The sequence below is a fragment of the Hyperolius riggenbachi genome, chromosome 7 (assembly GCF_040937935.1).
Source record: "Hyperolius riggenbachi isolate aHypRig1 chromosome 7, aHypRig1.pri, whole genome shotgun sequence".
Lineage (NCBI taxonomy): Eukaryota > Metazoa > Chordata > Amphibia > Anura > Hyperoliidae > Hyperolius > Hyperolius riggenbachi.
Window position 1 is genome coordinate 158,263,548 of NC_090652.1, and position 15,865 is coordinate 158,279,412.

The 15,865-nt window shown below is 42.5% G+C and overlaps 1 protein-coding gene across 1 annotated transcript in view; it reads right to left on the minus strand.

Moving 5' to 3' along the window:
• The window catches only part of IQCK (IQ motif containing K), a 175,298-nt gene that overhangs the window by 60,974 nt on the left and 98,459 nt on the right, over nucleotides 1-15,865 (minus strand). The window contains exon 7 of the mRNA XM_068244799.1: nucleotides 8,867-8,951. Within this exon, the coding sequence (XP_068100900.1) occupies nucleotides 8,867-8,951 (85 nt within the window). The remainder of the gene's footprint in view (nucleotides 1-8,866; nucleotides 8,952-15,865) is intronic.

Sequence of the window (15,865 nt, forward strand, 5' to 3'; positions counted from 1 at the left end):
CACGGAAGGCCGCAATGAGCGGCCTTCCGTGCTTCGCTTACCTCGTCGCCATGGCGACGAGCGGAGTGACGTCATGGGCGTCAGCCGACGTCCTGACGTCAGCCGCCTCCGATCCAGCCCTTAGGGCTGGCCGGAACTTTTTGTTCCGGCTACGCTGGGCTCAGGCGGCTGGGGGGACCCTCTTTCGCCGCTGCATGTGGCGGATCGCCGCACTGCAGCGGCGATCAGGCAGCACACGCGGCTGGCAAAGTGCCGGCTGCGTGTGCTGCTTTTTATTTGAGCCAAATCGGCCCAGCAGGGCCTGAGCGGCAGGCTCCGGCGGTACTGGACGAGCTGAGCTTGTCCAGACCGCCCAGAAGGTAAATGCTAGAAACCCTAAATTTGCAGGATATGTTAAGGAGATCATTGGGAATAAGAGGAAAAAACAATTTTTCAAAAAGACCTTATAGTTTTTGAGAAAATCAATTTTAAAGTTTCGAAGGAAAAAAGTATACTTTTAAATGCGTTAAATGTCACTTTTAGTACCTAACGGTAGTGTAATTTTACATGTATCAAAAGAAAGAGCAATACATTTCCTGACGGGGTTTCCAGGGGGTCCATACGCAGCCGCAGCGCTTTGGCCAGGGATCGCTATACAGCCGCAATATGGCTGTATGAAGATCCCTGGCATTTTTTTCCTATTTTCCCCCAAAAAAATTTTGTTTAGAGTGTGGGAATTTTTTTTTTTTAAATTGTGGGGTCCCACCTCCTGAAACTTTTTAACCCCTTGTCCCCCATGCAGGCTGGGGTAGCCAGAATGTGGAGCTCCGACCGATTGGGGCTTCAAACCCTGACTATACCAGCTGCAAAAAAAGGTCCCTTAATGTCGATTTTTGCTCCGGGTATCTGTTGGGGGGGCCCCCCAGGTTTATTTTGCCCTGGGGCCCCATTGTTGCTTAAACCGGTCCTGACTACATGGAAGGTAAGTATGACTTGTGTATGTTTATTTTGACTTTTAATTTTCAGTTCAGGATTTCTTTAACTCGGTAAATTCATGATTACAACAAAAATCTGTTATAGTTTGTTTTTACTTTTAAATACTTTGTGGCATATAGGTATTGAGGTATAAATAATTTTTAGTGATTGTCATGGAGGGGCAGATAGCTGGGATCCACTTATTAAAGAGGAATTTCAGATTGTAGAGAAGTTCCCCTGATACTATCACCTCTACCTCCTTCTTGGCACAGGCAGTGGGATGAGCCTCTTGTCTGTAACATGTATAAATTCAGAACATCACATGATCAGATTTGACAAGTTGACTATAACAACTATCAGCAATAAACTTTTTTTACTTTTTCACACAAATCAGTATTTTATAGAATCTTGTGAACTGAAATCTACAGTATATGCAATTCAATATTGATGTCCAACGTTCTAAAGTCCTAAAGAGAGAAATGTATTGTTGTCACATATAGCTGGGGATGCCTGATCAGCTTAGAAAAAGGGTATTCTGTTCTGTCCTGACATACAGGTACTGACATATGAGATCTCTCAGTTTTGGCTGCAGCCTGACACAGAAATGTAAGACCTGTCACAGTGACATCAATTGCCACACTGGTCATCTAAAAGGGAATATTAAGCTCTTCACTTGGGGAAAAATACTGTACACAAGCCTGTTTCACTTGTGATCTCTAAAAATAGCAAGATAGCATTATTATATGGAGGGATTTCACAAGTGCACCTCGGTCCTCAGGTGTGATCTATGGCTTGTGTGATCTATGGAATAGAGACATGTAATGTGAGTCTCTACAAGCAGGACACCTGAACAGGGAAATGCCCACATCTCCTTCAGGGTGAAATACTGCACACTCACTTGTGATCTCCCTATTTGCTTCTCATGAGATTTGCAGATGGTACAGACCAATACATGCTGAAAATAACTGGATATCAGATGTAGTCAGTGATTATTATTCTTACATTAAGGAGTGTCAAATGTCCATACCACATCATCACTTGTAATCTATGACTGTAATGATACCCATAGACCCTCTACTTATGTATGCAGAATGGAATCACATCAATCTGCTCATCTGATAAAACATTTACTATGAAGGATCTCTTATAAAACCAACGAATGACTGATATCTGCCAAAAGTCAGTGAGTTTACTGATACACCTTGATTTAAGTATGTTAAAAAAAGAAATACAAGTAAATAGTACTTCTAAGTATAGTATTATATGCATAATATATGTGTCAGTAAATCTTCAGTGTCATTTCTGGGTTATAAAAAGTATTAACTGTTCAAGAGGAACTTTAATCAAGGATTGAACTTCATCCCAATCCATAGCTGGTATCCCCTTTCCCATGAGAAATCTTTACCTTTTCTTGAATAGATCATCAGGGGGGTCTGCATAGCAAATATTGTGGTGAACTCCCTCACACAGAGTGATGTCAGGACTCCTGTCTGTGAACCTTGTTGCATTGTGGGAAATAACAGCTGCTTCCAACTGCCAAGCAACAAGTAGCTTTCTCTGTGCATATGTATATCTATACAAAAATAACCTTTTAGCCAATGGCATTGTTAGTGGGTGTGGTTATAGATAATGATGATGCTGCAGAGTTTTTTTCTTGTCTGCCAGTAGTAAAGATGATGACGTTCAGGCTAATTGTACATCAAAAACATGAATAAATTACATGGGGAATATCCATAATTTCTTGAGCTCTCTTCTATTTTTTAACTTCTCACTTTGCAATGTATTGATTTATTTTTTGCCCTCTACTATTATTTTTGGCAAAGTTCCTCTTTACAGTTTCACAGTCCTTTCACAGTTTTTGTTTTCCTTTGTGATTGTTCTTCAATCGCATACAATGGTTAAAAAAGTGGCATCACACCTTAACAATGTAGCAGGAGTGTACAGTGATGCTTACATTACCATCAAAGTGGACATCTGTTTTTAAGAAGGCAATGCCAAACTACACTGAGCATTGCTTTTTAGTAGGAGAGCCTTTCGGTCGGACTCTTTTAGTCCCCTTTACTTTCCTAGTGGTTTTGGGTCACCCTGAGCTGCTTGGTTACTATGTGTATAACCATGAAAGTAAGCCTCACTGCCAGTGGGTTATGCTGTATCACAAGAGTATCTCTTGTGTTGCTCTGTCGGCACCGCAAGTAATATGATAGCTCCCTCGGGCTATTACTGCTTCCGCGTTGTTATGTGCCAATTTTGTGTGAAGCAATGGCGCAAGTGTGAAAGGAGCCTTAGTTAAAATCCAAAATATTTATGTGCAAGTATGTAATCCTTATAATTTCCTACTGGTTGTGTAATCTTGTCAATTGTCATGTTTCACTGTTATTTTGTTTTACCATTTATCTTTAATAAAATGAATGGAGACATTAACCACATTAACCAACTGGATGTCTTGATATACCATACAGAGTTGTCAGGTAACATGCTTGTGCAAGAAGGGGAGACAAGGCAGTAGAAGGTGGCGTGGGGTGGTGGGCCGGGGCAGTTTCCAAGCTAAACAGGTCAGAGCTGAAAGATAAATTCTCCCCACTTTCCCTGATGCCAACAGTGGTAGCGGGTTGAGAAGGAAAATGCGTGGAGGCACAAAATGAGCATGAATCCAAATAATGGACACAACATAAATGTACGTGACTGCCAGGGGTGCCCATTGTGTATAGATCACAAAAGACTTCACAGTAGATCCCAACCACACAACATTTTACGTTCTGTATATACAATTGTGCTCCTAAAATTGCACATAGGTAGATCACTTGGACTTGCTAATTTTTAAAGTAGCTCAAAAGCCAAAAAAGTGTGGGCACCCCTGAATGCTGTATGCAAAAATATTTTAATGTTTTTAGTTAGTGCTCAGTAACAGCAAGAAATACAATCCCCCCCCCCCCCCCCCCCCCCCCCCCAAAAAATAAAAAAAATAAAATAGAGTTAAAATCTATGAAAAGCACAAATTTGAAAGCATACATGTATTTATTCTAAATTAAACCATTAAACTTTCCTTATATTGAGTAATGTGTTCTTTTCACTGAGTGAAAAACACAATACTTTGCAGGGAGGAGATGTAAGCAGATTTGTGCCACATACTAGAACAGGTTCCCTTCTACTTGACAATGATTAGCTGTGCAGTTCCCCGCAACGTTGAGGCCTGCAGTGCTACTGTCACAGCCAATCACTGTTACTAAGGCCATAAGTGTCAGCTTAATCCAACTACCAGAATTGGAGGAGATGTTTGCACAGGTTACAGGATAAAAACGATAAAAGAACACAATCTGAATAAAGTTTATATTTTCTACCTGGAATTGTGAAGGCTTCCTCTGGATCAGGGGTCAGGAACTTTTTTGGCTGAGAGAGCCATAAACGCCACATATTTTAAAATGTAATTCTGTGAGAGCCATACAATATGTTTCAAACTGGGACCGTGCGCATGTGCAGCAGAGGGCTCATGTTCCTGTTGCCATGGAGATGTGCATACAGTTGATCCTCTGGCAGCGGAAGTGTCAGACAGCTTCTCTTGGGTTTCAGCAACATCAGCAATTTTCCCGAGAGCCAGACAGGAGAAATACCGACCAACAGCTTGTACAATTAGCTAGCTGACTAATGCTGGGCATACACGGCGAGGTGCGCTGTTATCAATCGAGCCGGTGATGGCTCGATTGATAATATCCAACGTGTCTGATCACCGCTGGGATCAATTCTGCGGGCGGACAATAGCGGCGAATCGAGCGGAAGATGAGAAGCGCCGGCGGGGACGAGCGGGAATCGATCCGGGCGCACATGTGGACAAGCGGGGACGCAGCGGGCGCACGCACGGATGAGCGGGGACGCGACGGGAGTCGATTCGGCGGCTAATCCAGCCGCCGGATCGACTCATGTAAGCCCAACATTAGGGGTTGATTCACTTTGTAGGACGAGATCCCCGCACTTTGGCCCAATAGGCTGCTTGTCAAGTGACGGACAGCCTTTTGGGCCAATCAAAGTGTGGGGATCTCGACCTACAAAGTCACTGGACCTGACAGGGTCCAGGGTGGGACAAATTGGAGCGGCCGTTAGTTTTTTTTTCTTTGGGGGGGGGGGGGGGGGGGGGTAGTTAGAGTAAGTTAGTAGTGCACGCTACTGCAGCTTTGACAATTTTACTTGCGCTGTCACACTAAGCTGCGCTGCTTGAGCAGTGTAGCTTAGTGGATCAACCACTAACTGTGAGCCAGAGGTAGCCATCAAAAGAGCCACATCTGGCTCCCGAACCATTGGTTCCCTACGCCTCCTCTGGATGTTCTAATTCTGTCCCAAAACCCAAGTTCTACTAGTAGTACTGGTGCTCACTAGTTTTGTAATGACATCATGATAACTTCTACTGAATGTGACCTATTTTTCAAATGTGGATAATTGTAGTCTACAAAAAAATTACATAAAGTTCTAAAGTCTCTGTGACTAATGATCTCAGTGTTCCATGATTTAAGCCAAAGGCTCTCAACAGCTGAGGTTGGCAAGGGGTGACGTCTGTCCACGGGTGCAGCATCTGGAAGGGAGCATTTGTGAGAAGCCCCAACAAAAAAATCATCTGAGCAGCCAACGTCACCAATACTTGCAGGCACTGCACAGCACTCTGCTGCTTCCTGCTCTGGATGTGGCACCCCGCCCACTTCCTTTCTCGGTGGCAGATTCAATGTGTCTGACACACAGCCCTGCAGTACATACTGTACTCATCCAACAGAGACAGAACCAACACAGAAGCAGCAACGGCAGGGTGAGAAAAGACACAGGACTGCTGTGCTGTGCTGCAGCTGGGAGCTCCTTTAGGATAGGTAGCTGGCAGAATGAGCACAGTAGGCATATTTGAATAGAAAGTGGGCAGCTGACACAGTGCTTCTCTCTCCCCATCACTACCTGTATACACTGGCTGCTGCCTGTGACACCCGAGTGCTCTGAACTATTGATTAAATATCCTGATCAGAATAATTAATCAATAATGAATGGCAGTCTGGTGTTGCAGAGGCCACTTATACAATTAATCATGCTGACAGCTGACTTCTGTAGTGATCGGAGCAGAGAGAACCCCTGTGTGAGCTCTGGACACTTTAGACAAGATTACAGTAATCTTAATTGGTCTGACTTCCTGGTCTCTCCTCTCTTCTTTAGTGTATATCTACCTCCATGTCCCTCTAACCTTCTTATGTCTCCTCCACAGTGCAGGATTTTAGTGTTTTTTCTCTGCATGTTCCCTGTCAAACAGGACAGGTGTAGACTGCAGACCCGTGTACCTAATAAGAGGGCGCCTGGAAATTTGGGCACCGAGAAAAGCCAATAGTAGAATATTGGTATATTTACAGATATTCAACTATTAAAGTGTAAAGAAGGATTGTAAAATATCAGTATTAAACACCGATATTTTACTATAGCTAAACCTAACCCTACTCTCGCACAGAACCGTCCCCCACACAAACACCCTACCTAATGCCCAACCCTAGCTATCCCCCCACACAAACACCCTATCTGTGGCCTAACCCTAACCCCCCCCCCCCCCCGCACAAACCACCACTCTCATGCCTAACCTTAACAACCCCCCCCCTGACACACACACACCTAACATTAACCACCACCCCGCACACACACACACACACACACACACACACACACCTAACCTTAACCAACACCCTCACGCGCACACACACACCTAACATTAACCACCCCCCACACACACACACCTAACCTTAACCACCATCCCCTGCCCCCTGCTGCCAATTGCCGCAAAAAAAACCCAAAACATTTTTTGGCCGCCGCCGTAGGCGCCCATTCAAATAGTAGTATTGACAGTTAGTTTGGGCGCCCGCTACGCCTGATAAATGTTGGACCCTGCTATTTATTGGGCGCTGCGGGCACCACGTTTCCCCTCAGTAATGCTATTTCAATGGGCACCTATGGCGGTGCTCAAACTTTCACCACTAGCAGGCGCCCACATTTCCTTGGTGAGATCTCACTGCTGTTTCTTCTATCTCCCAAGTCTCTCTGTGTATCTACATGTAACCCCACCTCCTTCCTATGCCCCCCCCTCTTTCTTACGCCCCCTGTCTCTTTCTCACATATATCTTTCTCTGCCAACATTTCCCTGTGTGTCGTGTACATACAGTATAAAATGGGCCAGAATGTGGTGCCAGAAATAGCCACTAGTAGAAATCAATTAAATTACCAATATTCTACTACGTAATTATGATAGTAAAATATCGGTCATTTTTTACAGATTTTTACTGTCGGCTAACCTGACCCGATTCTCATGTAAACCCTCCTTCTAGCCTCTCAAGGATCTCTGTACAGTGGACAACTTTAGTTTGGAGAATAGATGCTAAGGACCACCTACACCTACTTTTTAAATTAATCCAATACTGCTGCGCTTGTATATCTCACAAATCCAACAGGCATATGTGCGAAAGAAAAAACAGAGAGGGGAACATAGGGTGTAACGTAGGGACTACTTCACCCTCAGTGTAAAACCACACACTACCAAGAGCAGTGAATAAGCCCCAAACGCACCAAAACTGCCACCAACTCTCCCTATGGATTGGCTGCTCACCCTCAATCTTCTTGCTAGTAAACACAATCACCGGCAGCCGTTGCCATCAAACATAAGATCCTAGAGTCAGTATAAAGGTAACATAGCGTAATCCCATTTATTACAAGTTAAAACCCTGCTACAAAATTCTGCTTACAGTGCAAACTCTTGAAACATAGCGTATCACATTAAAATACTGCACCGCAACATCAACGCGTCCGCCGGCCGGGTGTAGTGTAGAGCCTCGTTTCCTAAGCGTCTGTGCGTGCGACCAAGCTCCGCCCTACGCGTTTTGTCATGGGGCGTGACTCATCAGGGGCTGGACGCACGCCCATTCACCTCGCAAATTTATCCCACCAGCCGCCTATCACGTAGCGGCTTGCGGGTATGCGTCATTCTCATTCATATTCATAAACCCCCCTATACCTCCGGATTCCGTAACATCATCTTACACATGCATATTTATACATCTCCTCTTCCTACGGATTCCGTAACTGCATCACTGGTCAGGTACATTCATCTAGTCTGCACTATTCCGGATTCCGTAAGCATCAGACAGATTGTACTTATTCATAAAGTCCACTGGGATCCGGAATTCCATGCCTGCCCATCTGTCTGCGCACGCTCATATGATCTACACAAATACGGATTCCGTTGGCAATGAACAAGATGCACATACTCTTAAACCCCACTGATTATACAGAATGACATAATTGCAAAATCAGGGTGCCTGATATGACAATCCACACTGTACCATATCTTCTAAGGGCACATTCGTGTGCCACAGACAAACCCGATTATTCAATCATAGTACATCGAACTGGTAGATCCACATAAAATTATAAAACATAAAAAAATGAAAACAATAAAATATAAACAATGAAGTATGTAAACGTACAAAAATACAAAATTCAAGAATACATAAGTATCACATATACATAAGTATCATCATAGCAATACATCCTTCAGTCCTTAGGACCATCTATATTTCATGTACTAACATGGAAGTTAACCCCCCCCCCCCCCCCTTTATATGTATCTAAATAGCCCACCCAGCTAAAAATACTCATCCAGTCATGGTATTAGAGCAACCCGACATATGCCTGTTAGATTTGTGAGATATACAAGCGCAGCAGTATTGGATTAATCTAAGTGTGGAACGCCTATACAGAGGACACTGCCTGCAGCCTGGACTGTATTCAAGTACTCTTTCTAGTACCCTGCGCAGCATTATCATTGAATTTACTTTTTAAATTGTTACAATTATTGCCTGTTAATGCATTTGATTTTTATTCTACTATATGATTGCATCGAGATGCTTACCAGATAACCTCTCCAGAATGACTGTATAAGGATGGCTGCTTCCTCTTCAGACAGTAGCAAAGACAGTGGTATAGGCGGCCTTGGACTAGAAAAAGCACAACATTTATATCAGGTTTTTTTTTGTTAGTTAGTTAAAGCGGCATCAAACAGGAGTCTGGTACACATGCACAGTCAATGTCACCCTTAACGACTGTTAATTGATTGGTAAAGTGAAGTTTCAGGGAACAAGCTCTGTATGGAAACAATGTTCAATGGTAGCTGACCAGCATGTACTGTTCAATAGAGAAGATGGAAGGCATGATACCGTAGGTGTTGGGCGAGCTGCATTCTGAAGCGCTAAAAACAAAACAAGATACTGCACTCTTTTCTTCTTTAGCAAGCTGCCATAGTGGATCACAAAGTAATGTCATGGGGCAGCCATACACATGCTAGACTCTCGGCCAGGCCAGGGCAAACCATTGCCTTGGCTGAATTTCCTTTAGCGTGATCTGTATATGATACTTAATAAAGCGTACCTGAAGAGAGATATGTAAATAAAAGTAGATACCTCAGTAGGGGGAAATCTCTGAATAGTCCACAGGCTTCCCCGCTTATCCGGTGGCCCCCCATTCCAGTTCTGGGCCCCTCTAAGCAAATGCAACAAGGCTGTGTTGTACAGTATATGCTTTCAGAGCCATGCTACTGTTCATAAAGCAGAGGGACACCAAGAGCCCCAATAGTGTAATTCGTTTTGGGGACAACAAAATAAATGAGAAGTTAAAATGATACTTACAAACCAGGGTTACCAATAGGCAACCACTGTATAGGCAGGTGGGGAGAACAATCCTGACCCCACTCAGCAATAAAAAGTCGCTCTCTGTAGACAGGAAAATAGGGTAACAACCCTCCACCCAGGGTGGACTCAATGTAGTGTACAAGATACAGAGGCGCCAAAAGAATAAAAGGTAATTAATTGAACTTAAAAAACCAACTGGTTAAACAGAGGAGGCAGCGGTGGTCTTACCCCCTCCAAACAGACACAGGCAAGGACTGCGATTCAGACAGTCAACAATTTATTCGGAACTTTTTTTGGAGTTCCGAATAAATTGTTGTCTGTCTGAATCGCAGTCCTTGCCTGTGTCTGTTTGGAGGGGGTAAGACCACCGCTGCCTCCTCTGTTTAACCAGTTGGTTTTTTAAGTTAATTTAATTACCTTTTATTCTTTTGGCGCCTCTGTATCTTGTATGCTCCTGTTCATGCACAAGTGCAAACATACTGCACATGCGCGTGTATGGTCTGATTGTCCCAGGAGCATGAAGCCAAGCAAGCATGTTATTTTCTTCCTGCTAATAAAAAAAAGTCCCAGACAGCAGTGGTGGTCTCGTGGAAGATCGGGAAGATGTTTGGAGCAACCAGATACTACCCACTACGTATGTAAGTATCCGATTTAAGGAAAAAAAATCTCACAGGTTTGCTTGCATTTAAAATACAACTTTACTGTTAAAAAGTAGTCAGGAACAGATAACAATGCAGAAAAAAATAGAAAAAATCAAGGATTTCTTCACACTTATAACACAGTCCATTGTTACAGATCATCACCGTGTGAATCTTATATTATTTTCATGTTGCATGTTTCTGAGTCACCTACAGAAGAAAATCAGTAGTTTTAGTATCTTTTGTTTACATTTAACTCCCCACAGTCGACAGCTGCATTACGTCCAGGGTTTTCAACACTGTTCAATGCCTGAACGTGACAGATAATTATTCAAAATGACAGCTCTCATTTTGAGTATACCATTGCTTTATAAAATACATCTGGTTACTGGCAGACTCACAGAGAACAGGCTACTTGCTCACAGGAATACAACTATTAAACTGGTGCAAGTACTGTGCCAAATAGCTCTTGCATAGGATAACCCTTCCTATTTAAAGCCCCAGGTCAGGCACAAATGTTTTTCTAGATCTGTGTAAAGGTGTCCACACACGATACAATAAAATGATCCGATTTTACAGTAATTCGATAAAAACGATCGTATCTCTTGAAAAAATCGAAAGCTTTTTTTTTTCATTCGACTGAAAAATCCGATCGGATTTCCCGTTTTTTTTTCCGATTTAAATCGATCCGGAATGCCAGATATTTTTCTTCAATTTCTACTAAAGATTGTATGGTGTGTGTTGGATTGTTAATTTATTATTATACACACCCTAGCAATTTTCTCTGAGTTTCCAATCATTTTTATCATAATTGAGGAAAAAATTGAACATAGGTGTGTGGTACATTGGTCATAATTTTGAAATGTTACAATTAGTCAGAAAAATTTATTGCAATTCTTAAATTAAACAGATATTTAAAAAATTGTATGGTGTGTGGCCACCTTAACCTTCCCAGCGTTCAATTTCCCCAGGATTTCTGTGCAAACAGTGATAAAATTTATTTTTAAAACTTTTTTTTTCCTGTAACTTGCCAAAATGTGTCAAGCAAGGGTCTAGTATACGGTGCAGGAGAGTATTGATGTGTATGCATGTTTATACTGTTCACAGCATGTTTTTTTGAACGGACATTTCTGTCCATACCGCTAGGGAGGTTAAAGGTGGCCACACACCATACAATCTTTTAAATATCTGTTCAATTTAAGAATTGCAAGCAATTTTTCTGACGGATTGTAACATTTTAAAAATATGACCAATGTACCACACACCTATGTTTAATTTTTCACCAATTATGATAAAAATGATTGGAAACTCTGAGAAAATTGCTTGGGCGTGTATATTAATAAATTGACAATCTAACACACACCATACAATCTTTAGAGAAATTGAACAAAAATATCTAGCATTCCGGACAGATAAAAATCGAAAAAAAACTGGAAATCCGATCGGATTTTTCAGTCGAATGAAAAAAAGCTTTCGATGTTTTCGGGAGATCCGATCGTTTTTATCGAATTGCCGTAAAATCGGATCATTTTATTGTATCGTGTGTGGCCACCTTAAGAACCAAGTTGAAAGTATGCAATACAGAGCTGTAACGATTGGTGTCAGCAAGCACAGATTCTGACTATTGGTGATCTGCAGTATCACCAATAATGCAAGTACAGCGCGACACAGTACAATCGTAAGCAAGAGGGTGCTTGGTACAATCGAGTATCCCTATAGGGCACAGAGATACAACCTCCAGGCAAGGTGGACAGCAGACAATAATAATATACAGCGTAAATACAAGTCTGTGGAAAAATCCACCACACAGTAATTCCTCATAGGTGTGGTTACCTCTGAATGGGAACCCTGTGTGTGAGATCCTCCAAGGGACGCAGTGGAGGAATCTCGACCTCTAGCAGCAAGGGTTTGCTAGTGGCGGTCGTCTCAAAGAGGCAAGCCACTGATAGAACCCTACAGTGGGAGACGTTCCACTGAAGGGAAAAAGGTCAGACAAAATGAGGTTCGGCAACAGATCAGGCGGCAGCAGTACAGAAACATGAGACAAGAGAATAGTCGGAAACCAAGCCAAAAGTCTATAACGGTACGGGCTGGCGAAGTACAGAATCAGGAAGCAGAAGAGTAGTCAAGCACAGAATCATACACGATAAATCAAGACAGTATAATATGTGTATATATTGGCGATAAACCAATATATAACACAATCTCAAATACAAGGCAGACTAGGTCTGAGTGCTGACACAGGGTATCGCAAACACAGACGAAGTGTGACTGAAAAGCACTTCCTTATATACTGCCTGAGAGAGAAGTCTCCACCCCAGGCAGCAACCATTTAGAGCAGGCTAAAATGTCAGCTAACCTCCAGGTCAGCTGACACGCTTTCTAAGAGTATAAAGGCGTGTCTGGCGCGCGCGCGCACCCCCTAGAGTCGAGATGGCAGAGCCCTGGTGAGCAGCATGCTGGTGGGTTTGGCGCAGAGCGCTCGGACGGGTTTCAGCAGCGGATGCGGACGAATTTCTGCATCCCGCGTTGGAAGGTCCGCTTGCCGGACTGGACGCGACCATTTTTCTGCAATCCATCCGGCGTTGCGGATTTTTCGTTACAAGACCCCACTATGTGTGGGGTCTGGATTGCATACTTTACACTATTCCGACATTCGTATTCATTCATACAGTGCTGATTTTCTTCAGAATTTAACAGAGTGCATTGAGTAAGCTGCATCACTAACTAACCTGTAGCAGAGCTCACAATCAATGGTCTCTACAACAATGTAGGGCCAAGTTTAGAATAATACAATGTACAACAATGCTTTAGAATTGTGGGATAATGACTACAAATTCTATAGAGCTTTAGGTGGAAAAAGCTCTAAAATCTTAGAATAAAGCTAAGACATCTGGATGTGGCTGGATATGCTGGAATAGCAACGGACACCAAGCTTCAGTTCAGAGATGTTTTACTGGACGTAGAGCATAATTGTCGGATTTCTTTCAAAAAGGAGTGGTAAAGCTAGGCAATGCAATATCTACTATAATGTAACAGCAAAGTGCTCATTTCAGTTTTGCTCTTAAGCAAGGAATGGAAAAGCTAGGCAAAGCGATCTCCAATATACCATCACAACAAAGTGCTCTTTTCAGCTTCGCTCTTTAGTCACAGTCTACATAATCTGTAATTATAGCTATAAAGACAGTAAAATGGAAAACCTATACAATGAGAAAGTTATAACTTCCGAACAACTGGCCATGCATGGAAACACAATCCTTGGTGAAACCGACAATAAAAAGCAGGTCATATGTGCGTTGTTCAGCTAGTTTTGCTAGTAAGTAATGTTAATAAGTGTAGAGGAATCATAATGCTTTCGGTGGACAATCAGACTTACCATCAGTTATTATGTGACATCTATGAGAATCGTAAGCCTGACTAATTATATAGTTCATAGAAGTGCATTCTCTGGATACAGGGAATGTAAGTGCAATAGTGTCAATTACACTTACCTCCATGGCTGTGATCCAGAGAACTGCTACACAGAAATCCCCTGCTGCTTTGATCTTAGTCCCAGCACACTTCTGGCTTTCAAGTGCCACTCTTCAGCTTGCCGGTATTTGGGCAAACTTACTCTGTATCAGTAATCAGAAAGTGGAAGAGATCTGGGAATGAGATCAAAGCAGAAGGAAGCCAAATTTCAAGATGAGAAGTTCAATGGACCAAAGACCTAGGGGGTAAGTATACGTGCCACATTAACTCTTTCATCTCCCCCTCTATCCAGAGACTCCTTCTTCCTGGAGACTTTCATTAAAGATACTCTATTATGAATGGCTATTTATCAGGATCTAAATCTCTAACCGTAAGCTATCTCAGTGAAGTGAGTGAGGTTCAGCTAATGTATTTGTTGCACTCATGTATAAGGGAGTGTGATGCAGTGCAAACCACCATGCACCACTTCTCTTTTCAATAGTGAATAGCTCTCTCATTCAGAGCTCACTCAGAGCATTGCAGAGTGCCATATGGAGAAAAAGGTCCTCCCAACCATTTTGACATAGCTGACCCCATACACATGTACAGAATGGGACTGTGCTGTGCTGCAAAGCCAGTGACAGTGACAAGCAGTACGCATCACTTTACACCACCACATGTGTGAATATATCCTGAGCATTATATTGAGAGACGTCTTTATATGCTTCCTGAGCATGTTAAATTCATACATTTGAAACATGCTGGTGGTAGGCCAACTGACAGGTGATGCAGGCTAATCTAAAGTCTAAGAAAGTTATCAGTCTTGGCCAGAGTAACCTGAAAGGGATGATAGATCAGCAATCCTAGAAGGCACTGGATCCTTTGCTGCTGAGGACACGCAGGTTGTAGCCACCAGACTCACCCAACTGTCGACTGAACAGGACAAGTGATTATGGAGTTTGGATTGTCCATATGGTGTCTAAGGATTGTCCATATGGTGGTACCTGTTACTGGTGTCTAAAGATAGTATTAGGTGCTGAAAGATTATCGAAACATATGCTGAAGCCAGGGAAGGTGGGATTCATACTCGAACAATGATTTAGGCTAAAGTGAAAGCAGGCGGTGCGCAGGCAACGTCATTGAGGTTGGTAGAGGTCACCAACAGACACACAGATCAAACGTTGGGCAGCCTGGATCAAAACAAGAGCAGGAAATTACGTGCAGTCTTTCAAGTCATGGGGCAGAAGATTAAACATAGTCAAATTGAGTAACAACACGATGCAGGGACAACCAGCATGCATGCTACAAGCTACAAAACTACTATCTACTATATAAACAGTGCCAAGAGGAGGCATATATTATGCAAAATCAGGCATTTTGGTGCAGTCTTCTGCACATGCCTCCTTGCATGTGTAAACTTCAGTACGCAATATTATTGTTGATTTATAAAGCTGCAACACATTCTGTGGCGCTGTACACAGTAAGAAACGAACATGAGGTACATAATAATAAAGACAAATGGTATAGACCAATATGCAAAATACAGAATTGGAAACAAAATACAGAATCAATACAAAATACAGAATTGGTAATTACAGTGATAAAAGTAACATGATGAATATAATGTAATTCCAAGACACAAGAGGGGGAGAGAGCCCTGCCCTTCCAAGGTTACAAGGAAGGAATGGGGGGCAAACAAGAGGTGGGGTAGTATACAATACACATATCTAGAGGAAGTGTATTTTAGGATATCTAGTAGGAGTGCAACTTGACCTAGGACAAAGGGGATGTGACCTAAGGTACAGCGTATGCTTGTCAGAAAAAGTGAGTTTTGAGAGAGCGTTTAAAGGTAACAAAGGTGTTATGCTGGGAATACACGGTTCGTTTTTGCCTTCGTTTAAACCTTCGATTCGTTCGGTAAACGAATCGAGTGTTGAAAACGTATGTGAAAATAGTCATAATCTCATTATAGTTTCGATTAATAGACCCCAAAAACGAACGACTAGTGATCGAACATGTTTGATATTATCTCTCTTTATCCATCTAATCGAGCCATTGGTAGGCTTGATGGCTGTTCAGATCGATTATATATTCGTTTATGCTAGTCCGTCCCTGTAAAAAGGGATTTTCGTTTCG